The 27,681-nt window shown below is 43.2% G+C and overlaps 1 protein-coding gene and 1 long non-coding RNA gene across 2 annotated transcripts in view; one reads left to right on the top strand and one right to left on the bottom strand.

Annotated features, from left to right (window-relative positions):
• Window positions 1–8,939, bottom strand: part of DAP (death associated protein) — a 35,086-nt gene extending 26,147 nt beyond the window's left edge. Inside the window, exons 1-2 of the mRNA XM_083449725.1 lie at window positions 8,615–8,939; window positions 3,342–3,444 (exon numbers count right to left, since the gene is read on the bottom strand). Coding sequence (XP_083305851.1) covers window positions 3,342–3,444; window positions 8,615–8,669 — 158 coding nt within the window. The 5' untranslated portion in view covers window positions 8,670–8,939. The remainder of the gene's footprint in view (window positions 1–3,341; window positions 3,445–8,614) is intronic.
• Window positions 8,940–10,426: 1,487 nt separating this feature from the next.
• On the top strand, window positions 10,427–21,001 carry LOC310681701. The gene is made up of 3 exons (XR_014513527.1): window positions 10,427–10,687; window positions 16,576–16,728; window positions 20,693–21,001. It is a non-coding gene; the product is annotated as an uncharacterized lncRNA (long non-coding RNA).
• The last annotated feature ends 6,680 nt before the right edge of the window (window positions 21,002–27,681 follow it).

The raw sequence follows: 27,681 nt of genomic DNA, 5'->3' as shown, positions 1-27,681 counted from the left end.
ATTTCTGAGTAGCCATTTGCAGTATTGCACTGCATGCAGAGTCCGACTGAGTTCAATAGAACTTAACAGCAGCTAACTTGATCTGGATCCAACCCTTCGTGCAATAGCCACCCCAGTCTCTGGCTGCAGCCATAAGAAGATTTCAAGAAATATACAACACTTGTGCCTTCGCATTGCATGCAAAAGATTCCAGGATTAATCCCAAGCTTCTGCCAGTAAGTGCAGATCAGGAATGGGGAACATATGGTTCTCCCTATATTGCTGGACTTTCAACTATTAGAAACATACAGTATAGACATTCCGCTTGCACCCTCTCCTTGGCTTGATGTTGCGGGGGAAAGAACCATCAATCTTTGTTCAAAATTTATTACTAGCTTGTATCCCTTGCTCCTGATTGGGTTTCTGTATTTCAAAGGACCTGAAATGAAGAGAAAACGATACCATTCCCTTTTAACTGCAAAGTAGGGGGTTGCTCTGCAATTTCAGGCACACCTGGACATTATTGGCTTCCTGGCTTCCTGCCAGTCTGGCTTTCCACTTGGATATGGACTGTGCTTTTGGCTTTGTTTAATGATCTTTGCCTAGAGGTCGATGTGAGAAATTGTACCCTACTGGCTTATTACATCTTCATTCTTCGCTTTATGCTGTTATCCATGAGGCGCTGTTGATTCAAGGGCAGAACACAGACGGACCTCGTGGGAGCACAAACCTACCTGGAACAGCCTGACCAGTAAACGGACGACCGGTGCATAGTCCTAAATAATTGTACACTTACAGCGTTTTTCCTCCAAAGCGCTCCAAGTGTTTCACATTGTGAACAGTGGGAGATTCAAGACAGGTAAAAGGAAATGCTTCTTAACACACAGTTAAGCGTATAGTTAGAAATGGGATTTGTACCATAATAAGTGGTGAGAACCACCGATTTAAAGATGGCTTTAACGGGGGATAAGACAATGCGTGGCCAATAAGTCTACAAATGGCTACTAGTCATGATGGCTATATATTTCCTCCAAGATCAGAGGCACCTTGCCTCTGAACACCAGACACTGGCGATTAACAGCAGTAAAGGCTGCTGTGCTCACAGACTTGGGAGGGACCCCATGGGCTATCTAGTCCAACCCCCTGCAATGCAGGAATATGCTCCCATACGGGGATCAAACCTGTCACCTTGGCGTTATCAGCACTACGCTCTAACCCAGGCATAGGCAAATTCGGGCCCTCCAGATGTTTGGGACTACAATTCCCATCATCCCTGACCACTGGTCCTGTTAGCTAGGGATGATGGGAATTGTAGTCCCAAACATCTGGAGGGCTGGAGTTTGCCTATGCCTGCTCTAACCAACTGAGCTATTGCCAAAGTAGTCATGATCAAAGAAATCCGGTTGGCGCTGCGCTAAATGGATCTTTGATTTAGCCTAGCACAGCAGTGTTACGTTCTCCTTAAGTATTCGGGTAAAATAATATTCATGGACCTTGAGTACTTATTTTATATGCATTTAAATGTGTACTTTCTGTATTGATTTCCCCCCTCTGTTATCCACTGGGCAAATGTCAGTTGATAAAAAAGGTCAGCCTCTTGGCCAAGCTTACTAAATGCAAGCTATATAAGCACTGCATCATATTAAGGACACCACATGCCTCCGTGGTACCTCTGAATGCAATTATGCTAGGGATGAACGGCAGAGGGGGGAGGAGTGTAGTTTTCATGCCCCATCCAAGTTTTTCATGCAGGCATCTGGAAGCCCACTGTAAGAGTGCTGGAACAGATCAGATCAGAATCATAGAATCATAGAGTTGGAAGAGACCACAAGGGCCATCGAGTCCAACCCCCTGCCAAGCAGGAAACACCATCAGAGCACTCCTGACATATGGTTGTCAAGCCTCTGCTTAAAGACCTCCAAAGAAGGAGACTCCACCACACTCCTTGGCAGCAAATTCCACTGTCGAACAGCTCTTACTGTCAGGAAGTTCTTCCTAATGTTTAGGTGGAATCTTCTTTCTTGTAGTTTGGCAAGAACTTTAATTTGCATCAGCCACTAGCCATGGCAATAAAATAAAATAAAATGTACTGAAGATAAGAGGTAAAAACTTAACTATACAAAATACATTTTGGACCTTTACATCAATAATCAAATAATAGATCTTATTCTAATTGCCCCTGCCAAATGTTTTGCAGTTTAGGCTGGGAGTGCTGGATTACAGTTGAAAAACAGAAGGCAGTTAACATGGGGTGGGGTGTCTTTTTAAAAAGTCAACCTTCGAATAATCGTTTAAATGTAAAACTTTAGATTTTAAATATCTTAGGATATAGCACACACATTATTAGCACGTTTTCGAAATCAGACGTTTCTTTTTATAAATCATATTCCCACCCACCCCATGCCTATCTGACCATCAGCAATATGGTTCTATGTAGCAAAACATGAAAAAAAACAAGTAAATAAAGTCCATTTTAATTTCTACTGAGTAAGTAGCAGCGGAACGCAGGAAAAGACCTGCGGCCAAGCAGATGCGTGTGAGAAGTGAGACTCTCTGCTTGTGCAGTTATTCCATGCTCAGAATCTGGAGGAAATCACCAGAGGTTTATAAGCTGCTACTGGTCCCATTCATTCCGTTCCTGAACATTTTCCACTAAAGCCTATTTCAATAAGCCCCTGAATAGCTCTGTGCTCATACAAAAAATGTTTAACTACCTACAGCCCTTTCCCTACATATCTGCAACCCCACCTCAATCTTCAATAGACCACCTGGCTTGGCTGGCCCAAAGGTAAAAAGAAGTGGCAGCCAAAACAGGTTTTAAAAAGAAACAGGCAAACACACACCTGCCCCCACCAAAGCAGGAATTCTATTTTTCCAACTCTTTTCAGTTCTTACTGAATTCTCTACCTTGCATCCACCTTAGATGTCATTGAAAACTGTCATGCAATCACTTGGATTAGCATAAATAAATGTGGATTGTTGAGTGTGTGTTATTATATTTAGGGAGCCATTCTATGAACAAGAACCTTGCGTAAAGGGAACCAGAGTAATTTCAGCTAGTATAAAGTTTCACCAGATCCAGTCTAAGTCCCCAGCCTTACCCCCCGCTCTGGTCCTGCTCCCAGATCACCCCTTTTGGGGGACTCACACCACCCTCAGCTCAGCTAGCTGAGCCCCAGCTGAGCAAGTTCCACGGCTGCATCTTTGGCCGAGACGGAGATCTGTTGCATTTTGGCAGATCTTGCCATAGGGCTGCCTCCGTGTTCACCCAAGCTGTCCAATTCCCCACAACTGTGCTTTGCTGGAAAAAGAGTAATCGCCTTGCTCATTTATAGTAATACACATGATGGAAAGGCCTTCACCTGGTGCCAGGAGTTTCCCAGTCCTCCTGCTCCTTCTCTTTCTCCTCTTTGGTTTCTACGACATGTGGATGTTTCTGCACGATTCTCATTCCACCAGCTTTGACTGCAACAAAAATAAAGGGGCCTGTCAGATATGCTGCATGATGGCAGGCAAACACATTAAAGCCACATGAAACATTAGAAATTAGTACTGCATCATCAGAATTCGCCCATGAGCATTTCTGATGGTCCAAATGGACCAAATATTGTGATGACCTCTATACAAATGCTGTTTTTCGTTCTACATAATTGTGAGAATGAAACACAGAAGTGATACATTATTTTCATTGTACTGCCTGAGAGGAACAGAAAATAAAAACAGCAGTGATTTTCATTTCCTATAACTCATATTCCAACAGCAGGAGCTTCGAGCTAACTGCTCCTTATAGGTAACTTCAATCTCCCTCAACCTTTTAGTTGCACGGCTGAGGCCAGTACCAAGCCTGTTATAAAGACCACCAAAATAAAGGCTTTCTTTTACAGCCATCTCACTTTATTTCTGCAGTTTCTGAAAACTGTATCTAGACTTTTAAGCCATACTCAGCTTCACTCCTACTGAGTCAAACTGCTACAATGCATTTAACAGATGAGCACAAACCAGTTTAGGGAAAATCAAATTCTTAAAGCTGTTTTCACAGGGACAGTGCATCCAAAACAAATCAAGACACTTGAAAACCCTTGCTGGAAACATAGCCTGTGAACTGTATTTTGGCTGCCGATAATGTTGTCTGGATTTGGGATGAAAAACTCCCAATCTTTTTAACTCCAGTGATTAATTTCCCAATCCAATCACTTGCAGTTGGTGGCAGTGCGGGATGTGGGATAAATTAAAGGTAAAGGGACCCCTGGACAGTTAAGTCCAGTCGCGGACGACTCTGGGGTTGCAGTGCTCATATCGCTTTACTGGCTGAGGGAGCCGGCGTACAACGTCCGGATCATGTGGCCAGCATGACTAAGCCACTTCTGGCGAACCAGAGCAGCGCATGGAAATGCTGTTTACCTTCGCGCCGGAGCGGTACTTATTTGTCTACTTGTACTGTGACGTGCTTTTGAACTGCTAGGTTGGCAGGAGCTGGGACCAAGCAACGGGAGCTCAACCCGTAATGGGGATTCGAACCGCCAACCTTCTGATCGGCAAGCCCTAGGCTCTGTGGTTTAAAAGAGTAGTCAACACTAAACCACAATGCAGGTACATAGCTGAAAAGCACTTGTGTGAATTACATTACACGGGACATTTTCCCGTTGGAAATCAGTGAGATATCCCTCAATATAGATCCCTAAACCCATTCATCATTCTGAATAACAATAGCATTTTCCCCAAAGATCCAGATTCCCTTCAACAACAATTCCCAGAACTACAGTATTTTTTTAAAGGGTGTGTGTGTATTGTTTTGCAGATCATCCAGAAATGTACCTCCTATCTAGAATCATAGAATCATAGAGTTGGAAGAGACCACAAGGGCCATCGAGTCCAACCCCCTGCCAAGCAGGAAACACCATCAGAGCACTCCTGACATATGGTTGTCAAGCCTCTGCTTAAAAACCTCCAAAGAAGGAGACTCCACCACACTCCTTGGCAGCAAATTCCACTGTCGAACAGCTCTTACTGTCAGGAAGTTCTTCCTAATGTTTATGTGGAATCTTCTTTCTTATAGTGTGGATCCATTGCTCCGTGTCCGCTTCTCTGGAGCAGCAGAAAACAACCTTTCTCCCTCCTCTATGTGACATCCTTTTATATATTTGAACATGGCTATCATATCTAAGTGCATTTAGTTCCAGCATCATCGAAACTTTGTGCAATAGCACAAAGTCAATACAGGTGTAGATTTGGACCTACCCATGACTAATAATAATAATAATAATAATAATAATAATAATAATAATATAATATTTATCCCCCGCCCATCTGGCTGGGTTTCCCCAGCCATTCTGGCCGGTTTCCAACAAAATATTAGAAATACAATAAAACATCAAACATTAAAAACTTCCCTAAACAAGGCTGCCTTCAGACGTCTTCTAAAAGTCAGAAAGATGTTTATTTCCTTGACATCTGATGGGAGGGCATTCCACAAGGTAGGCGCCACTTGACCTAGACTTGGTCGAGCCACTCTTAGCCCTGACTTCTCTCGACATTTAAATAATAGCGGCCTATTTCATAAGGTGGAGATCTATATATCCACCTGGTTTTCTAACACAGAACTTGTCTGTGTGAAGACTTCCAAATCTTCCATCTTCTTTTTGAAAGTGCTTAGCTGGAGCCCAATATTTTGTTTACTAGGCCTGTAAAAACATCTCCATCTTTCGGACTGTACTGTTGCACATGAACTATCTTTAGGCTGATTGCCTACACCTTACATGTTTTTCTACAGCAGATGGACTTGTGCTTGTTCGTCTATAGGGACTTGTGATTGTAATAAGTGCCTATTAACACAACACATTAATGGGCCCCTCTTCCTCTCTAGGGTTGATGGGTAATTTCTGTCCAGGTGACTTCTCTTGTTGTTTTCCTCTCTGCACATGAACACCGCAATCCATTGCACAATTATGAGCACTCAAATCTCACTGAAACCCATGGAGCTTGAGTCCACATAACAATGTGCTAGATTCAGCCTAAAAACACTGTGCAGGATTGCCAGAAGCAGGGGAAAGCCAAGAAGCCACTTTGGGGCAGTTCTGGAGAAAGTGAAGAAGTGGGAGCACACACACCGGCCCTTAAAAAAGCAGTATGCTCACAGCTGATTAACTAGGGGCCACCCATTTTCAGAGACAATTTCTGAACAATTAACTGTGCAAAGATCTGCAGGGAGGGCGAAATAGGAGGGGGCAAAGTAGTGCCACACACGAATTTTTCAACATTTCCCTCCAGTGTAATTTAGCCAGTGTTCCTGAAAAAAGAACATGGCAGGGGCAAGGGGAAGGGAAATTGGCTGGATCCTAAGCTTGCTCAACACAGTCATATGACCTGGCAACCCAGCGTAAGTTAAGATAGCAAGAAGGGTGGTGTAACTCAAACACTACTTTAAAGGCTTGTTTTTCCTAGGCTTAGGCCAGCTCAACCACCAGTAGCCTCGCAGCTGAATGGAGTCTGGTTCTAGTATAACTTTGTGCCGGCTTAATTTGCACCGGCTTGCTTTATGCCTGTTTCTTGCGGATACAATTGATCTCTCAATGTAGGGTTCAGCTCCTCAACACCACCAACACTTATCAGCTGTTTACCTAAGCAACAGCTGGTCCTCTCTCAAACTACAGAGCTCAAGTCAAACATGCCCCTTCTACAGCTTGCAATAATTTTTTACTTTTCCTTCTTCATTGCCTTCAGTTTACATGGTTCTTTATATATAGTAGAAAGGGGGGGGGGGGATACTTAGAAAACAATTAGAAAAATAAAAGTATTCTTCACTTCCAGGAAATTAAAAAGGACTGTAAGGAGAAATGTCCTGGATCATTGGTTCCAACTGGGGGTCTGTGGACCCCAGGAGATCTGTGGCACCATTCACGTAACAAAAACTACCATAGGGATAGGGAAAATTTCAAAAGTAGGGAGTCCAAGGCTTGGCTTTTGACAAACAGGGGGTCTGCAGTACTTAACTAACTGGGAACCACTGTTCTAGATCTCTCACCTTCCTCTTATAATAATGAAATTTCCCTTACTTTCAGCATAGGACTTTCAAGATTAAGGCATCATGAAACAGTGGGGTCATACAGGTCAAGAACAGACTGGGAAGGTTAAAGGTTGAAGTAAGAGAAGTACTGTCTGCAAGTGAGCAATATAATCCAGGAAGATGAAAGGGAAGTTAAATGAAGAGACACTAAAAAATGCAGTTCTTGTTTTCCCTTTGGTGATTTCTGAAATCCACAGGGTTTACAAGCACAACAGCTTCAAGACAGCTCCATGTTCAGAATACTGTATTGCACAATGTTGCTTAGACTTTGCTCTGAACAACAAATGTTGAAGTTAGACAAATGAATAAATCAGAATGTGGACAGAAAGCCATTACATTCCTGTTGCTCAGGGTGGAGGGGAATGTTTTTAATCTTTTTCTACTGAAATTTTTGCTTCAGGAGTTTTTATTTTATTTTTGAAAATCCAACAATAATTTATGAAAAGCACGGCAGTAATTAAATCAGCAGCAAGAACTTTCTGCGCTTTCATGGAAAGATTAACACAAAATAAGAAACTTGCTTACTTTTTTGACATTTTGTTTTAACCTCTACTTTTAGGACATGGCAAATTCTTTGGACAGTCACTTTGGGGATTTTTTTGAAGTTTTATTATTATTTTTATACTGTTTTATTTAACAGTAGCTTCAAATATTGCTATTGCACAGAATGTAACTAAAGTGTGTCTAGGACTGCAGCCAACCTGAGAATAAGCACTATTAAACTCATTGAAAAAAGCTTATACAATCTGGCTGCAATAGTACACAGTAACTCTCTGTACTGTATTATGGCATCCACACACACTTTGCAATGTTCCTCTGTGCTATGGTGTCTATAAACTAGACTCCTATGAGGATCCATCCGGTGACCTCCAAGTGGCTTTTCACAAGACACTTGCGGGATCTGTTTTCTTGCATACGTTGGCATGGCGTCCTCAAGTGGAAAGCGGGGAATGGACAAAGTCCTACTTTGCAGAAGTTTCAACACGCATAGGCCATACAAAACTTTTGTTGCTTTAAGAGAGGCGGAAGGAAGCACGTATTAACAGCGCAGCACCTTCTGTGCACCCCGATCCTCAGCATGTTGACTAGACAGTAATGTTGCAATCCTGTTTACCCGGAAGAAAGCCCCGCAGCTTCAACGGGGCTCACTCTTTGGTAAGCACACTTTGGGCTGCAGCCGCCCCCGTCACCTCAATGAAAGTGGGCTTGCTTCTTGTGCTCAGAAAAACAACAACAACCCCAACTCTGCTCCATGGGGCTTGCTCCCAAGTAAACGTGCACAGGATTTGCAGCTTTAAAAAGAATCGGGCACCCGCCTCCTTCCCTGATGCGCACACAAAACATGTCCACACACCCCACACCCCGGCCCACTCTCCATTTAGGACGACATGCAAATATTGTGTATGTGTGTGTGTGTGGGGGGGTGATTTTTAATTTTAAAAAACTTACCAGCTTCCCCCTCCTCCCCTAATCACCCCTCCCAACAACAAACTCCCGTTTGGCCAAGCCAAGATCTGGAGAGGTGGAAAGAGAGAAGGAAAGAGAGAGAGATGGGGGGAAGGTCAGCAGTACCAGCAGGAGGGTGTCCAGCCCGGGTCTCTGTTTTGACTTTAGGCGGCGAAGACATGCTCGCTCGGAAGCTGCTGCTGCTGCTTGCTGCAAATCAAGAGTCTGCCCCAAAAGCTCAAGCGCAAAGCGGCTCCTCCGGCAGCGTCCTCAGTTGCCAACGTGGCCTCTGGCTGCGCACGGATCTGTCGTCAGAGCGCGCGGCGAAGCGGGAGGAGGAGGAGAGAGAAAGGGACGCGCGGAAAGAGGAGGACGGCTGCTCCTTCCTCTTCCTGCGAGCAAGGAAGGCGAGAGAGGCGCGTGCGGGCAGCTGCCTCTTCCATTCTCTCTCCACCCCCTTTTTTTTTTTGGCTAGGGGATCTATTGCTTTGTGTTTGTTTATTCAGCTCACGCAATGTATACATTGCAAAAAAGAAGAAGAGCGGTTTGCAAAAAGGGGGAAATCTAGGGTGGAATTGCAACATAGATGTGTAGGGTTGTTGGAAAGGGACCCCCGCCCCGAGGACATCTAGCCGAACCCCCTGCAATGCAAAAAGTTAAAATGCTAAACCAGGTTAGAAATGATGCGTCCCATCTGTCTCCAGAGCCTATGGAGGAGTTGCACCTTCAGGGGCTTAAGTTGGAAAATTGCAGCCCCCCTCCCCCCCCCGTGGCTGTAGAGAAATCCAATACGGGAGATGTTAAGTTGTGGGCGAACATATCAGACGACACAGCGTTTCTTCCAAAGCAGCCTTTTATTTGTAAGCTGGAACAGAACTGAACTGAGGAGCTCAGTCAGAGCTCCACTAGAATGCAACAGTAACCATTTTCTGTAACTAGCCAATCACCAAACGTTCAAGAAGGACACTGACAACCTGGAACGTGTCCAAAGGAGGGCAACCAAAATGGTCAAAGGCCTGGAAACGATGCCTTATGAGGAACGGCTAAGGGAGCTGGGCATGTTTAGCCTGGAGAAGAGGAGGTTAAGGGGTGATATGATAGCCATGTTCAAATATATAAAAGGATGTCACATAGAGGAGGGAGAAAGGTTGTTTTCTGCTGCTCCAGAGAAGCGGACACGGAGCAATGGATCCAAACTACAAGAAAGAAGATTCCACCTAAACATTAGGAAGAACTTCCTGACAGTAAGAGCTGTTCGGCAGTGGAATTTGCTGCCAAGGAGTGTGGTGGAGGCTCCTTCTTTGGAGGTCTTTAAGCAGAGGCTTGACAACCATATGTCAGGAGTGCTCTGATGGTGTTTCCTGCTTGGCAGGGGGTTGGACTCGATGGCCCTTGTGGTCTCTTTCAACTCTATGATTCTATGATTCTATGTCACTTTCGATCCTTCATTTGCATACAAACTATCCAATCACTGAACGTCACTTTCGATCCTTCATTTGCATAACTATCTACAGTATCCCCCTGCTGGCCCAGGGTGAGAACTTCATTACATAACAGGAGAGACATGCTTTGTTGCAACTGGGGCAGATGAAGGTGTCTGGTTGTGCCGATGCAGGTGTGCCATTTCATCTGCACCCCTCCCAGCGTTCATTCCTTCTCTGGTCACAGCTGTGGATACACAACCTGACTGATGGTTTCCATGTGCTGTACAGTGGTACCTCGGGTTAAGTACTTAATTTGTTCCGGAGGTCCGTTCTGAACCTAAAACTGTTCTTAATGTGAAGCACCACTTTAGCTAATGGGGCCTCCTGCTGCCGCTGCACCGCTGCCACACGATTTCTGTTCTCATTCTGAAGCAGAGTTCTTAACCCGAGGTACTATTTCTGGGTTAGCGGAGTCTGTAACCTGAAGAGTATGTAACCTGAGGTACCACTGTAGTTGTCTAGAAAGGGATTCCCCTAAAGTGGAGTTAAGGTAGGCAACCTTCGTGTCTTGTTTGCAGACACCTTTGTAATGCACAGTTAGTCTGCCTGGTGCCTGAAGCCAGCTCCCTGTAAAGCACATCTTTAGGGATCAGGCACCTTCCATTCTGTGGGCATGACCAATCCAGTGTAGATGCCCTCTGTCCTGCCATGTAATGCCCTAAATCTTCCTGATGCAGCGCATGTGGAAGGCGTTGAGGCGTCGGTCCTGGCAAGTGTAAGCTGCCCACAACTCATTGCTATTGATTAAAGGTAAAGGGACCCCTGACCATTAGGTCCAGTCGTGACCGACTCTGGGGTTGCAGCGCTCATCTCGTTTTATTGGCCAAAGGAGCCGGTGTACAGCTTCTGGGTCATGTGGCCAGCAGGCCTAAGCCGCTTCTGGCGAACCAGAGCAGTGCACGGAAACGCTGTTTACCTTCCCACTGGAGCGGTACCTATTTATCTACTTGCACTTTGACGTGCTTTTGAACTGCTACGTTGGCAGGAGCAGGGACCGAGCAACGGGAGCTCACCCCGTCGCGGGGATTCGACCCGCCGACCGTCTGATCGGCAAGCCCTAGGGTCTGTGGTTTAACCCACAGCGCCACCCGCGTCCCATTACTACTGATACAGTTGTCCTAAAAACAGAATTCGCAGAATGGTAGAGTTGGAAGGGGCCTCAAGAGCCATCTAGTCCAACCCCTGCAATGCAGGAATCTCAGCTAAAGCATCCATGGCAGATGGCCACCCAACCTCTGCTAAAAAACCTCCAAGGAAGGATGGTCCACGACCTCCCAGGGGAGAGTGTTCCACTGTTGAACAGCTCTTACTGCCAGAAAGTTTTTCTGTATGTTTAGTCGGAATCTCCTTTCTTGTAACTTGAATCCATTGTTTCATTCTGGAGCAGGAGAAAACAAGCTTGCTCCATTTTTGATGTGACAGCTGTTTAGATATTTGAAGGTGGCTGTCATATTTCCTCACAGTCTGCTCTTCTCTAGGCTAAACATACACAGCAGCTTACAGTCGGTGCTTAAAAGAGTACAATGGTAAAGGTAAAGTAAAGGTAAAGGTACCCCTGCCCGTACGGGCCAGTCTTGACAGACTCTAGGGTTGTGCGCCCATCTCACTCAAAGAGGCCGGGGGCCAGCGCTGTCCGAAGACACTTCCGGGTCACGTGGCCAGCGTGACATCGCTGCTCTGGCGAGCCAGAGCCGCACACGGAAACGCCGTTTACCTTCCTGCTAGTAAGCGGTCCCTATTTATCTACTTGCACCCGAGAGTGCTTTCGAACTGCTAGGTTGGCAGGCGCTGGGACCGAACAGCGGGAGCGCACCCCGCCGCGGGGATTCGAACCGCCGACCTTTCGATCGGCAAGCCCTAGGCGCTGAGGCTTTAACCCACAGCGCCACCTGCATCCCTTGCGGGTGGTACCTCAGGTTAAGTACTTAATTCGTTCTGGAGGTCCGTACTTAACCTGCAACTGTTATTAACATGAAGCACCACTTTAGCTAATGGGGCCTCCTGCTGCCGCCGCGCCGCCGGAGCACGATGTCTGTTCTTATCCTGAAGCAAAGTTCTTAACCTGAAGCACAGTTTCTGTGTTAGCGTAGTCTGTAACCTGAAGCGTATGTAACCTGAAGTGTATGTAACCTGAGGTACCACTGTACTGGGAAGGTGCCTGCTCAATAGGCAGGGCAGTAAAATGTTTAGGAAATGAGCAGCATGCTCTTTAAAAAGCAGGGTTGGGAAGGCTGTGGAAGACAAGCCTTTTGGCCAACGTGGCTTAACAGCTACTGTTGGCTAGCTAGAGCCTCCATGTACAGGGGCACTGTACCAGCGTACCCCTGGTTCACACAGAATTAACAGCAATAATAAAAAACACAATTGAATTCACTCCAGAACTTTTTTTATTTTAACAATGTCCCAAGGTACAAATAAAGGGTTAGCATCTAAAGAACTTACCACCTTGCTGTTGATTGCAGCAGGGCTGTCTATCATCCAACTTAGGAAAGTTTTGATAACTATACAATTGAGGCACAAAATGTATGGAACATTGCAATTTAAGTGGGGGGGGGATACATTTAGTTTAAAATTCATTCAAGGAAAGGCAGAACCTTTGGATTTTTGTGCAGTGTGGTGGGATTTTAAACAATATGCTAATAACAGTAATTTGTGAATTGATTCCAGAAGTAAATAAGAATGTTTGGCTAGCGTGAGAATATAAGATGATGTCGTCCTGTTTGTGGATAGGCTATATTCCACTGTCTTTATACTTTTAACTTTGCTTTTAGCATTTGTACTCCTGCGGATTATGGCATAACACCAGTTTATTAATACCGTAGCAGACCTACACGAAAAATAATAACATTTTTAGAAAAGTAGTGAAAATGTGAAATGACATATTATTCTTGATACTGTAAAACACACACCCCTTCCATACCCATTGTTTATACAAGTTATGTTGGTTGAATTTGTATTTTGCTATACTGAAAACTAATTTAAAAAAATGGGGGGAGGAACTGTTGGAAAGGACCTTTATAAATAAGTGTTTTAAAAACAAAATAAGTACATTTTGCAGTTACCTTTGCACCCCCAATTTTTATCTTGCAAAGCCTTTGCTTTGATTTCTAAACGCAAATAGACATTGGCATTATTTCTTCATTTGTAGTATTTCCAGCACCTAATTTGAAGGAGGATTTCATGCCTTTCATAACTGCAGAGCCAAGAGTTATTTAGCAAGGTCTCCTAGCACTGAACCGTTGCGAAAGGTGCTAAAAAGGCTGGTGGTGAGGTTTTGCTAGGTGTTTTTTGTTTTTGCAGATTGTAAACTCCTGTCACCAAGGAGCCATAGTTGCAAACTGCCTTGAGTTTGCTACCAGAAACTCGGTCTGTTTTTTCGATAGCGGTAATTGGGCTAAAGATACAACCAACAAATATGTCACGGTAACCTGGACTCTGACAACGATTGCACAAGTTTAGAAAAGCAAATGGTATGACAGCACCTAAGCACATGCTGCTGTAAAGTTAGTCAGTTAAAGGGGTTACCGTATTTTTCGCCCCATAGGACGCACTGCCCTGTAGAACGCACCAAGCTTCCCCCGACCCCAGCCCCAGCTAGGGCCGTGCAAGCCCCTGGGAGCATGCAGGGAGGGGTGACGGTATGGTGCCCAGCCCCATTCTCTCCCCAATATTGTTTTCACTTACTGGCTTTTGCTGGAATCCGGAAGTCAGTTCTGTCCCCAGGCGGGGGCACAGATAGTCGTAACCAATGCCTAAATAACCACTCACATTATGTATTTTAATAAAGTTGTGGCCAAAATTATGCCAAAAACCGTAAACAAAAATTCTATGTGAATTGTGATTTATTTAGGGGGTGGCTTGGGGACCTCGATAAGGGATGTGGGTGGTGCTGTGGGTTAAACCACAGAGCCTAGGACTTGCCGATCAGAAGGTCAGCGGTTCGAATCCCTGCGATGGGGTGAGCTCCCGTTGCTTGGTCCCTGCTCCTGCCAACCTAGCAGTTCGAAAGCACGTCAAAGTACAAGTAGATAAATAGGTACCGCTCCTGCGGGAAGGTAAACGGCGTTTCCGTGCGCTGTTCTGGTTCGCCAGAAGCAGCTTCGTCATGCTGGCCATGTGACCCTGAAGCTGTACGCCGGTTCCATCGGCCAATAAAGCAGGATGAGCGCCGCAACCCCAGAATCGGCCAGGCGTCCCTTTACCTTTACTGGGGACCTCGACACGCAAAGAAACGTTTCACAAGTCAGCCAGGCAAGCAAGAATTTAGGTCTGGCCAAGAGAGGAAACTTGGGATGGGTGTAATTCCAGAGGCCAAACACAGCTGTCCACGCCTAAGATTTTGCACCTCTGTTACTGACAGATACTTCACTAAGTAGTTTTGGTTGCATGCAGAGTATGGTATTTCTGATCTCTTTTCTTTCTGTGATCTTTGGATGAAGAGCGTCACACGGATGCAGTTAAACAAACAAACAAACAAACAAACTGTACGCTGTAGGTCCCTGGCCATACAGCTTGTCTACGCAGGGCTCAGGCTGGAGCTATATCATAAATATCTGTGTAGCTCTGGGGAGGAAAGCATTTTGGGAAGGGCTGAATTAGAGCAGCCAGATTATTGGGCTGGAAAGTGTTAAAACAATCCTTTCTCTGAAGGGCCCTGGGTGAGGGGTTCACTCTTCTGCGTGTTAAATAAGGGTAAAGATACAATCGTAGGGTTGCTATACGCTCGGAATGCTATATCCACATTCATCAGCATCATCTAAATGTCTGGGAAAATCTGGACGTATAGCAGGCAATTTTGCTGATGTTAAAACAGCTCGAAAACGGCATTTTTTGAACTTTGGCCAAAACAAAAGAAAGCTCAACAACTTTTCCATCTTGATTTTCACTGTTTGAAATATTGTATTTACTTTCTCTGTTCCGCTCTTCTTCTTAATTTTCTTCCCTTACTTATTCTTGCTTTTTCCTTTCTAGATTATTTTGGCTTTTATTGTATGTTGAAAACGTTTAATAAAGATTGATTATTTTATTAAAAAAACCCAACCCTTTCTCTTTCCCCACCCTCAGTCCTCTGCTCATCCTGACCCCCCCAAAAAAAACTAATTTTAAACATGAGAAAATGTGGTGAAGATTAGGAATTGCAGAATTAGAAAAATAGAAAAAAATATGGCTGATTTATAACTCTATGAGTGTGATACAGCACATTGCCTCAAAAACTGCATCTGAAGGCCCAACAAAAGGAGCTGGTGCTATATTGAGCTTTCCATATTCCCAGTCCCTGTCGGAGGCTTTGATTCCCTGTTTATCTATCTTAGATGTAGTCTGCTGGGTACTTGCTGTTGCATGAGCTTTACCTTCAGGTCTTTGGTAGATGATTTAAGATTTCTGTTAACTTTGTTCCATACTTTATCAATCACAAGGTTCAGGGCTTTTGCTCCGTGCATTTTTCTCCCAAAGAATATGAACCGGTAGTAGGCTATAAATAATGCATTGTGAAGGCCTTGCATTCTGTCTCCGCTAAGTCTGTGTGTAATATAACCTCATCTTTTTCATGTAGGGAGCTCGGTGAAGTATATAGATGGCTAGGCTGCAGCAGGCAGTATTAAAACGGGCTGCGTTTATTTTAAAAGAGAAATTATTTATTTAGGGAGATAGAAATGTATTTTTCGACTCGTTTTTAAGTACCAGATAATCTCTAATTATGACTGCTGTATTCTTAATCACCAGATGTCTGGTTTTTTCAGAATTGATAACCACTTCTTTTCCTGGGCACTCCCTACTTAGACAATAATGACAATTAATGCTGTTGGATTGGCAATTCATCATAGTTAAACACCTTGTGGGAGGCACATTCTTCTTCCAAATTAATGCACTCCCCCCCATTACTTTATAATTGGAACACTTTCCAATTTTACTGGGGATGAAAGGAAATTTTTTTTTAAAATGTGAGGAGTAAATCATTGGTTAAAGGTAAAAAGACCAGAAAAGTTGACACCAACCGATAGAAATAAGCTATCAAATGATTATGGGATGTTATTTAATACTCAGGTAGAAGAATATAAAACCTTTATCAAGAAATGGTAGAGAGACGATAAAGAAAAGTGCTTTTAGATGGATGCACAGTGGTGCTTGTGGGCCTGCAAAATGAATAAAATTGGTGAAAAGGAGATTGAATGTACTAAATTTGTACAAAACCAAAAAGTCCCCATGACAAGAACATGTCTTCCAAGGAGATGGAATATTTGTAAATATTTGTAAATAACGAAGAGATTTTGCAGCATGCACACATGTTGGAAGCATGGGAAGGCAATTAAATATTTGCGGATGGTAGTGAATATAAATTTTTTCAGTTTCTTATTTATTTATTTATTTATTTAAAGTTTTTTATTTATACAAGAAGAAAAACAAACAAACAAAAAACACAAATACCAAATTATACACAAATTACAAAAATAACCATAGACGCATGATATTCTTAGCAAACAATAAAACATCTATTGGTCTTAACACTAAAGACCTAATTTTTTCAGTTTCATATTATATTAGACTTTGAAATGTTTATTACATTTTGTCAAATATTGTGTTTCTTATTTTTATATCTTGCAGTGGTTAAAAGGGTGTTTTCTAAAACGGAAGAAAAGCAGTTGAAGACCGATAAGGCTAATAAGAAACATTTGGGAATTTGATGGCATTTCTGAGGAACCCACAATAAAGTGGCCCTGAGGAGAAGGAATCTAGGGATTCGGTATGGAAAAAAAGGTAAGAAAGGGGCAGAGGGCAAACTTGACATTGTGAATCATGTAAAGGTTGAGATGGAATAATGGCTTTTTGTTTTTGTTTTTGTTTTAAAAAAATCATTTTTGTTTTCATGTGTGAGTGAGGTGGGTGGGTGTTTTGGATCAGCTTAGCCATATTGATTTGTATGCTGTTGGTGGATTATTGTCATTGTCCTGTTGGGCTGTGTATCAACACAAGCAACGCTGACACCAAACTCTACATACATTAAACATAATAGAAACACCGTCACCCGACCCCACCCCCATCCATCTTCCCTCTCTCCACCCCCCCTTTCTTTTTTTTTTCTTCTCCCCCTAATGCCTCAACAAATGAAATGGATTTGTAAATATGTTACATGGAAAAAAAAAACCAAGGCATTACACTTACTTCTGTAAAACAAGAAAATCCTTAATAAAATATCAAGATGGGGGAAAAAATCATTTTTATTTGATTTTACAGATAGAAATTTATAACAATAGCAAATACATATCCATGTATAGAGAATTCTCTGAATCTCAAGACTTCCCCCCATCCCCTCCATGGATCCTATTGTCAACATTTTCAACTGCATATTATTCCATACTCTATATTTTATATCCATCCATGTTATCCATAATCTAACAAAGATTATGATGGCAAAGAACATTACAAGTGACATTGAAATCCTGCTAATGTTTTCATCTGCTTACAGTGGTCAAAATAATGGCATTTTGTATCCAACAGTCGGAAAGTTATATGGAAGAAATATAATTCCATGTATTATTCTGAGTAGTCCCACTGAAATCAATGGAGTTGTCAATGCAAACTTCCAACTCCCATTCATTTCAGTGGGTCTGCTCTGAGCATGATTTAGTCAGGTAGAATCTTATATATACTATACAGCAGATGTATATTGCGTAGTTTTTCATAATATAGATCTCAGCTTGTAAGCAGGTTGATCTCAGATGGCCCTTCCAGGGTTTCCCCCCACTCCCCCCCCTTTTTTTTTTAAATCATCGATTTTTGGTGGCAGTGCATGCAGTCATGACCACAGAGGCACAGGCATGCTGAGTCACACTGAAATCAATGCGTTCAATGTGCTTATAGCTGGGCTTCAGATTACATTCTGTTTTTAACACAGAAAGGAACTCAGGAACCAGAGTTCCTGAGTTAAACAACACAATGTAGATTTTCAGGTGTTTTTTGTTTTTGTTTTACATCAAATTTGGTTGTGATTTCTGTATTTAGTAATGCAAGTGTGTTCTTTGTGGCCTTCCTTAAACAATGCTTTTTATATAAAAGCCACTAAAATCTTTATTGTGGTTGCTAGCAACATGGTCCTATGCATGTTTATTCAGAACTGAATCTAATTGTATTTGTTCGGTCTTGCAATACAGTGGTACCTCAGGTTAAGTACTTAATTCGTTCCAGAGGTCCGTACTTAACCTGAAACTGTTCTTAACCTGAAGCGCCACGTTAGCTAATGAGGCCTCCTCCTGCTGCCGCGCCGCCAGAACACGATTTCTGTTCTCATCCTGAAGCAAAGTTCTTAACCTGAAGCACTATTTCTGGGTTAGCGGAGTCTGTAACCTGAAGTGTATGTAACCTGAAGCATATGTAACCTGAGGTACCACTGTACTACAAATAATCAGAATCCTACCATTTATCAATTTCTGCGGTTTGGGGGGGGACCCCCTCAAATCTATAACCAGTGCTTTTTCTGAGAGTAGTCAAGAGTACCGGCACCTTTTTTTTTCTAGAAGAAAAGCACTGTCTATAACAATATATTTTTTCTGGCTTGCGGCAAAACTAGGGCTAATCTAAAAGTGGATTAGTGCTTTAGTCTGCACTCCAATCTCCAATTCCCTGTGGTAAGGGGAACTCCCTTTTGAGTAGACATGTATAAGAATGTGGCACTGCCTGTATTGTTTTTGGCTGAACGTAACAGGATTTTAGCAGAGACGCGGGTGGCGCTGTGGGTAAAACCTCAGCGCCTAGGACTTGCCGATTGCATGGTCGGCGGTTCGAATCCCCGTGGCGGGGTGCGCTCCCGTCGTTCGGTCCCAGTGCCTGCCAACCTAGCAGTTCGAAAGCACCCCCGGGTGCAAGTAGATAAATAGGGACCGCTTACCAGCGGGAAGCTAAACGGCGTTCCGTGTGCTGCGCTGGCTCGCCAGATGCAGCTTGTCATGCTGGCCACGTGACCCGGAAGTGTCTGCGGACAGCGCTGGCTCCCGGCCTATAGAGTGAGATGAGCGCACAACCCTAGAGTCTGTCAAGACTGGCCCGTACGGGCAGGGGTACCTTTACCTTTAACAGGATTTTATGTTTCTGCGGTTATGTACTGTAAACCTTGAGAAGGGGGTGGCCCATACACTTTCAAATAGCCGACTACGTTTCAAGTCCATCATCTCCTCCATGTTCCACTTCTCCCAGCGGAGGCTGTTAGGATTCCTTATGTGGGTGGCTGAGGTGTAAGGAAAGTTGTTTTTCTTGGACATATTGCAGCTTCCTGTAGCGAGACGTGAAATATTCTGACAGCACTGGGCTGGGCCAAGAGTCTAAAATGAGATAACACATGCTAGCTGACTAAAGAGACCTATAAAAAAATAATAAAAGCTTTTGTTTTGTTGCTGGTTTCGACAAGGAAAGCTGCCAAGCGTAGCATGTTGTAGAACCCCGGGGTGCTTTTCCATGTTAGCAGCTTCTATCCTATGCATATGGTGATAAGCACCAGTCTGCCCTTTTCAAGGCTTTTTCTCCTACGTACTGAGGCCATCTGAGATTAATACTGCTAGATACATTCAATATTGGTTTACTGGAATCCATGAGGATTTTGCCTGCTTTCCTATACATGTAGGGTTTACATGTCACAAAGATTGAAGTGATCTCCCGCTGCAAAGATTCCCACCCCCTCAATAATAATAAAAAAGGAAAAGCTGCTGGCAATCTTATTATACCTGTTGTTGATAATGCATATACAGTGGTACCTTGGGTTACATACGCTTGATGTTACATACGCTTCAGGTTACAGACTCCGCTAACCCAGAAATATTACCTCGGGTTAAGAACTTTGCTTCAGGATAAGAACAGAAATCGTTCAGCGGCGGCGCAGCGGCAGCAGGAGGCCCCATTAGCTAAAGTGGTGCTTCAGGTAAAGAACAGTTTCATGTAAAGAACAGACCTCCAGTTCTTAACCCGAGGTACCACTGTATGCAGACAGATAAGATAGCTATCTTTCCATATCATGAGATATATCATAAGATCTTTGTTTGGACAAGCATACATGTATTGCTAGGGAGCAAGTGGCGCTGTGGTCTAAACCACTGAGCCTCTTGGGCTTGCCAATCGGAAGGTTGGTGGTTGGAATCCCTGCGACAGGGTGAGCTCCTGTTGCTGTGTCCCAGCTTCTGTCAACCTAGCAGTTCAAAAGCACACCAATGCAAGTAGATAAATAGGTACCGCTGCGGCGGGAAGGTAAATGGCGTTTCCGTGTGCTCTGGTTTCCTTCACAGTGTCCCGTTGCACCAGAAGTGGTTTAGTCATGCTGGCCACAATACCTGGAAAGCTGTCTGTGGACAAACGCCGGCTCCCTCGACCTGAAAAGCGTGATGAGCGCCGCAACCCAATAGTCGCCTTTAACTGGACTTAACTGTCCAGGGGCCATTTACCTTTTACATGTATTGCTACTTATTTTATTTTATATTGCTGGAGCATTGCCTCCTCCTTTTAAATATATTACCTACACTTGATCCCCAAGATAAAGTATATCATGTTTAGCTGAATATAGTTTTATATAACTCTCTATTTGCCATGAAATGTTAAGATTTGTATTATATGCCCTGGGGTCTCCAATCCAGTTCAGCCAATGGCAGATTCACACCTTATCATTTCTGTACGCTATTCTACTTACTGTATTTGTGTTGACTGGTAACTGGATTTATAAACTGACTCCATTTTGTTTCAGGTGTTTGGAAATCAAAGAATTGTAGAGTTGGAAGGCACCCCCCAGGGGTGGTCTTGTCCAACCCCCCTGCAATGTAGGAAGCCTGCCAACAGCCATCCCTGGGTGGGCTCGAACCCCCAACCTTCTTGTGAACAGCCAGACACACCAACCCATTGTGTCACAGAAGGGCAAGCTCTCTGTGTGGTCCTGTATCTGTGATAACATTCAGGTTATCTTTCCATATCGCAGTCATGAACATGCATGCGTCCAATGAATCTAAAGTTGCTCTGATAAGCGAAAATTCTTAGAATAAAACCCTATAAAAATCTGCTTGATTTACTTTTGAAACGGGCAGAAGTGCAGGAAGTCCTCTTGACCTGTGAATCAGGCTGAGTGTTGAAAAGCATAATATTCTGGAAAAAAATGATGTGAGAATCCATGGATACAGAACACCTTAGTGGTACTTGTAGGAGATCATTATGTGGCTGACTGCAAGCTAATTGCATTTGTTCAGTGACTGAGAAAATGGGATACAGATGGGAAGTGAGCGGTAGGAAACACCCTACTGTTGGAGAGCAAAATAAAGCAACTGCTACAGGGTATAGCACGTTGTTGTCAAGGAAAAAAAGGTTGAAATTGCCTACCCCACGCATGCGCTTTTTTCTGCTTAAATAGCTCTTTTAATTAATTTTTAGCAATGTGTGGTTGTCACAAAACAAGCGTAGTAATGGCTGAGGGCAGCTAATAACGTACACTTCTTCAGTGGGAGTATAGCTGAAGTGATTGACAGCATTTCCTTCGAAGCAGTGCGATAAATATCAGTCTGTGAAAGCTGCTTTGAATTCACAAATACAAATAATCATATGAAGATGATGGCAACTCCTTTTTAAATTTTTTATTTCCAGAAAAATACATGGAGCGCATAAACTGTCACAGTGCGAGCCAGCCAGTGGTACAGCCTTTGCTTTGCTGATAGCCAATCTTGATGGGTCATGGCACTGCCTTTGTTTCTTAATGGCTTGTTTCCAGGTGACTCTCTGGTTAGGAGAAACCAGTTTAGCCTCCATTTGTACACTGCTAAATTCAGTGTCTGGCACCTTCTCTAAATCAAGGAAATATGAGTGCCTTGCCTCCACACACTCTGGCACCCAAAATCTGGCTGCAGTCTTCACACCAGTTACTGCCATTTAGTCCTAGACATCCTCTAGACATCCTGCCAACCTAGCAGTTCGAAAGCATGTCAAAGTGCAAGTAGATAAATAGGTACTGTTCCGGCGGGAAGGTAAATGGTGTTTCCATGCGCTGTTCTGGTTCGCCAGAAGTGGCTTAGTCACGCTGGCCACATGACCCGGAAGCTTCACGCTGGCTCCCTCAGCCAGTAAAGCGAGATGAGCACCGCAACCCCAGAGTCGGTCACGACTGGACCTAATGGTTGGGGTCCCTTTACCTTTATCCTCTAGAAAGCTAGAGAATTGGTGAAGGGAAAAGGAAAAGGGAAAAGACTCCTGGACGATAAAGTCCAGTCAAAGGCGACTATGGGGTTGCGGTGCTCATCTTGCTTTCAGGCCGAGGGAGCCAGTGTTTCTCCACAGAGCTTTCCGGGTCATTTGGCCAGCATGACTAAATCCCTTCTGGCGCAACGGGACGCCGTGACGGAAACCAGAGCTCACAGAAACGCCGTTTACCTTCCTGCTGCAGTGGTAACTATTTATCTACTTGTACTGGCGTGCTTTCAAACTTTACCTTTAGTGAATCAAACAGTGTGAAGACTGCTATCTTATGGATGCCATCTTATTGGCAATGTTTATAATGCCACCCAATATCCCATTGAGCTTGATATTTGCTTCAAAAGCAGTGTATTTTATGAACAAATAGCCGGATGGAGCTGGCGGAGGGGGGGGGGCACAAGCATCTGTGACGGCATGCACACACAGTGCGCTGAGATCATGTGGCCCCGGGTGGCCTGCGTGATTGGGGAAATTTCACATTGAAAAGGTTTAACCTACTTCTTCCATTGTGTAGCTATTATACGGACGGCCACGATCCAATTCAGGTGGAGCCCACAGCTGCTTTTTAAAAGAAACATACAGAGATCCCGGATGCAGTCATTGAATTCTAACGTCTTGGCTAGGCTTGCCCCTAATTATTTCTTCTTTGCCAAGCTGACAGCCATTTCCCAGATAGAGATGCATTGTGTAGCTTTGTAAAGGTGTGGGGGAATCATACCTACTAATGTATTGTAGTGAATAAAACTATAGGGGTTTCTGTTAGGAAAGGAGCCGAAAACCATTGTTGCAAACTTCTTGAGATTTCTGAAGGCTGCAGCTATCTCATTCAGAAGACAGTTATTCTTAACCTCCTCCTTGGTACTTTGTTGCAATTTCTGTGACTACCAACCTCACTCTTACAGCTATGACATACCTTAAAGTGCTCTGGCCTGATGCAATTTCACATTCTAGCAAAGTCCCTGATCTCAGGGTCTCTACCCCGCTTTCCCCATCTTCTCTGTTGTTTAGTGTGCAGTAGATGGTATGCTTCTTATACCTCCGTTAATTCTCCAATGACATTCTCCAAATCACTGCCTTCCCATAATTTCCCTTCCCTCAATCTGGACTTTCTCATATTAAGGATACTCCAAAAAAGTGAAGGGTAAGTGAAAATCTGGATTGAAGGGGGAAAGTGACTGAATCACAGGGGTGGGCAGAGTTAGGCCAAATGTCTGCTGAAACAGAGTCGTTATACAGCAGCAAAATGCCATTAGTGAGTGAGCTGGGCAGATCTCTTGGCACAGACGTCTTCACCCTGGGCACTCCCATGGGGAATGCAAAATGCACTCTTGACAGCAGAATGATGAGAAGGGCCCGCCCTCCCCAACCTGAGCAGATGGACAGGTTCATGTTGGAGGAGATAGTCTTCAGGTATCATCAGGACAAACTACTTAGGGCTTTAAAGGTGATCACCTTTGAACTGACCTTGGAAGTCACGAAAGCGGATCCAGCAACGGAGTCAACATTCTCCATCAAACTGCTCTGGCCACAGCAACCCTGACTGCAGCATTTTACAGCCATTATAGTTTCCAAACGCTTTTCATTTTTTTTAAAAAATATTTTTATTAAATTTTCAACAAAAATTTTAACATAATCGCTGCTGGTAAAAAAAAAATCAAAAAATTAATTCTCAATTACCCCCCCACCCAACATCCCTTTCTGGTTTATAACATATTCACTTTTCCTGCTTGTTATTTTATATCCCTTATGTAATAAAGTTAAAATTGTACATTGTTATATTCTTAATATTTTAACCTCATATTTATGTTTTCTGTTTATGTTCATTAATTGTAAGTGTTTTAGTGAAATCCTGAAAGTGAGTCCATTTCCTTACATTGTTTCTGTAGATATATCATAAAAGGTTCCCAATATTTTTTGAAGTCTCTGTTGGCCTTATCTTTAAGTCTTTCAGTCAGCTTTGCCATTTCGGCATATTCCATCTAGCCATTGTTCTTCCGTTGACATTTCATTGCTTTTCCACCTTTGAGCTAGTAAAATTCTAGCTGCTGTTGTAGCATACGTAAATAAATTCTTCTTGTCTTTTGGCAAATTTTGACCTAAAATGCCTAATAAGAAAGCTTCTGGTCTTTTAACAAAGGTTATCTTAAACATTCTTTTCATTTCATTATAAATCATATCCCAATAATTTTTAATTATTTTACAATTCCACCGCATGTGAAAAAATGTGCCTTCCCTTTCTTTACATTTCCAACACTTATTGGAGTGTTGTTTCCGAACATTTTTCAAAAGTAGTGTTACACAGAGCATGTTGCATTGGAATCCACTCAGAATGTAGCTAAAGGCATAGATGGGGAGCGTGCTGCCTTGCAGATGATGCTGGACTGCAGTTTTCATAATCCACTCTAATCAACTCTAACCACTCTGGTGTTTAGGGCTGGTGGGAGTCCATCAACATTTAGATGGCTACTTGTACCTCTCTCCTGGTCTGAGGGGACCAGCTTGCACCCACTTTTTATTTAACCACTCCCCTGTTTTGCTTAGTTACATGTTTTCTTGAAAGAAAATGGGATGAGCCAAGAGAAAACTCAGGACCTATGTATTTACTATTATACAGAGATTTGAATACAACAGACCTTGTCAACCTAAGCCCAACAGATGGCACTCTTTGCAGTAATTATCATGGTCTTGTATGTCTGGTCCCTGGCCTTAAAGAAGATTTCCCCCACAGCTTGTGTTAATATTTAAGTAGCATCTAAGTGACCCGGGCTGGTGATAGTGGCACATATTCACACAGCACATATTCACTCAGGAATCTAAAGCCAGTCCAACAATAGATGCACCACATAATATGTCTGCTGAACATGTACCTTGCAAAATGTCATGGCTGGGAAATTATGTCTTTAGGAAGAACTTCTAAATATGACCCTTCAGGTCTTCCACAAACTGGCAAGACTGTAAGAGACATGCCACACAAATGTGTCAAGAAACGTGTGATGGAGTGAACTGCAACCTTATCTTTAGTGCTCCCCCCCCCCACTTATTTTTGAAGGTGTTTGCCTCCGCAATCTATGTGTTAATGTTGCTATTTTAATTTTCCCATTCACAATGATTTTTGGATATCGTTGCCAATATCTTGTCACAGGTCACTTCCCATCTAGTCAACACCATTAAAGATGGCAGGATTTGCCAGCCTACGAGAAGTTCGTGGGCTTCGTTCCAAGCCTGTTTAGTCCTCTGCGGAGGCTGCCAGACAAGCAGCCAGTGAATATATTAGTAACTCTGATGGGAAATTGGCAGTGAGAAATCCTGTAGCCTCTTCCTCTCTCAATCCCCTATCTGTGCTTTTTGTCTAATACTCCATTAAAATGGCATCTGGTCGCCATTCGTTTTAACAACAGGTGCGATCTTTTAACTGGTTGAGGCAAAGTTTCCAAAACTGCTTCAGTGGCAAGAAATGGCCCAGATTTTGTTGCAAGCCATTAGATGCCCTCTTTGACATTTTCAAATCTGGGCTATAATGTCTTCACACTACTTGGAAAGTGGGGGTAGGGGGCGGAGAAGTGGTTCATTGTTCTTGGTTGTGCTTCTTTCCCACCTGGAGTCCTAATCCTCTGTTCGGAAAATTCTCATTTACTTGGTTGCTGAGGCAATGAATAGTGTCACAAACAAAGGATTAGGATGTCAAAAGAGGACTAAGCAGCAGGTGCAAAACTGAAATAAAGATTCCCTTTTCATCAGAATGCTTCTATTATTGAAAATGCATAGAACGTTTTAATGTACAGATGCAAGGTTGTTGCTTAAGATAAATGCTTTCCTCAAGGTTGGCTCGCAGGTTTGCACAACAGGCTATGCCCATGATAACTGCAAACATATGAGAGTACATGAGACTTTATAGATGTTGCCCAGCCATTGCAAGAGTTCCTGTGTTAAGGTGTCAAGTGATGTGGGTATTACTTTAGGTGCTCACCACAAACATTTTACTAGTGCCATGTGTAACTATTATACAGACTGTATACACCTGGAAGGCCATATTCACAAATACCAAGGGCTACAATAATTAACCCTGAAAGGTTTCAGACAGATAGCCTTTGCAGTCAACCCGCTAGAAATCCACCCAGCAGTTACCTTGTTCAACCCACATTTTACAGCTTCTCTGCAAGAATATCATGTGGGGCTTTTGTCAGAAGCCTTACTGAAATCAAGATACACTATGTCGACAGCATTCCTCTGATCTACCAAGCTTGTGACTCTATCAAAAAAAGAAAGAAAAAAGAAATGAGATTCGTTTGGTATGACTTGTTTTTGAGAAACCCAGTTCGCCTGTCTTCCCAAGTGATGTGTAAAATTTTTCGGAGACACCGTTGATGGAATCTTTTGAGGAATTGGAGATGGCATTTATAAGTGGTCCATGTTTCACAAGCATATAGTAAGGTTGGTAGTACAATAGCTTTGTAAACAAGCATTTTGGTTTCCTTGCGAATGTCCCGGTCCTCAAACACTCTGCACTTCAATTGGAAGAAAGCCGCACTCGCTCAGGTGATGCTGAATTTTGGCATCAACGTTGGCAACCACCAGAGGCTTTCTGTCATGATCCACTGGAATCGTTTGGAGCACAATGGAATGAAGATTGCAAGAAAATGTTTCATGAGATCATTCTGTGCTTAACATAGGCTCCAGCGTTAGCCTGTGCAGTTGCAATTAAGCCATTCATTCTCTACTTGGCACACAGATACCACCACTAGTGGACTGGGGGCAATGTTGTACCAAGAGATTGATGGGAAAAGGAGGTCTCACCATGAGCAAAGCCGGACACTACATACATAAATAACAATTTCCAGCACTGAAATGGGCCTTTATTGAGAAATTCCCAGGCAATTTGGAGAGACAACCAATTTAGAGAAACAATAAGCTCCTTACCTACGTCCATACATGGGCAAAGCTGGCCACAGTATTCATTATCCACACTTCAGTATTCATCGCCAGACTGGAAAGACTAGCATAGATGCAAAGGCATTATCTTGCCAACAGCATAATAAATAGTCCAGCATCCCTGCTGAAGGAGTGAACACACTATGTGGTGAGGATGGAGTGAAGCCAGGACCATCAATGGGATTTGCTGCTGAGAAACCAAGCATTCCATATGTTTTTATAATATTCTGTTTTTCTTGTTGTTAGATGACAATATGTCACGGAGAAGGTTGATCTAGCACTCTTTTCTCTTGACATCTCGCTTGCTTTGTACAGTGACCATTTATGCACAGCTAGCCTGACACAGTTCAATGGGATTCTGTGTTTATATTTTAAATATCTTTTATTTCTCTGTTTTCAAGTCTCGTTCCAAATTCATAAATACATTTCCCTATACATCAGACAAAAGCGAAACAAATATTCAATAAGAACATAAATTTATTAATTTTTTTAAACATCACAGGGCTCCTGACATGATTCACAAACAATATTTCTTGAAAACCAAGTTGGACTGCAGTCCTATATGCACTTACA

This window comes from Podarcis tiliguerta, assembly GCF_965153285.1.
Source record: "Podarcis tiliguerta genome assembly, chromosome: 7".
NCBI lineage: Eukaryota > Metazoa > Chordata > Lepidosauria > Squamata > Lacertidae > Podarcis > Podarcis tiliguerta.
This window is presented reverse-complemented; position numbering and strand designations above follow the sequence as displayed.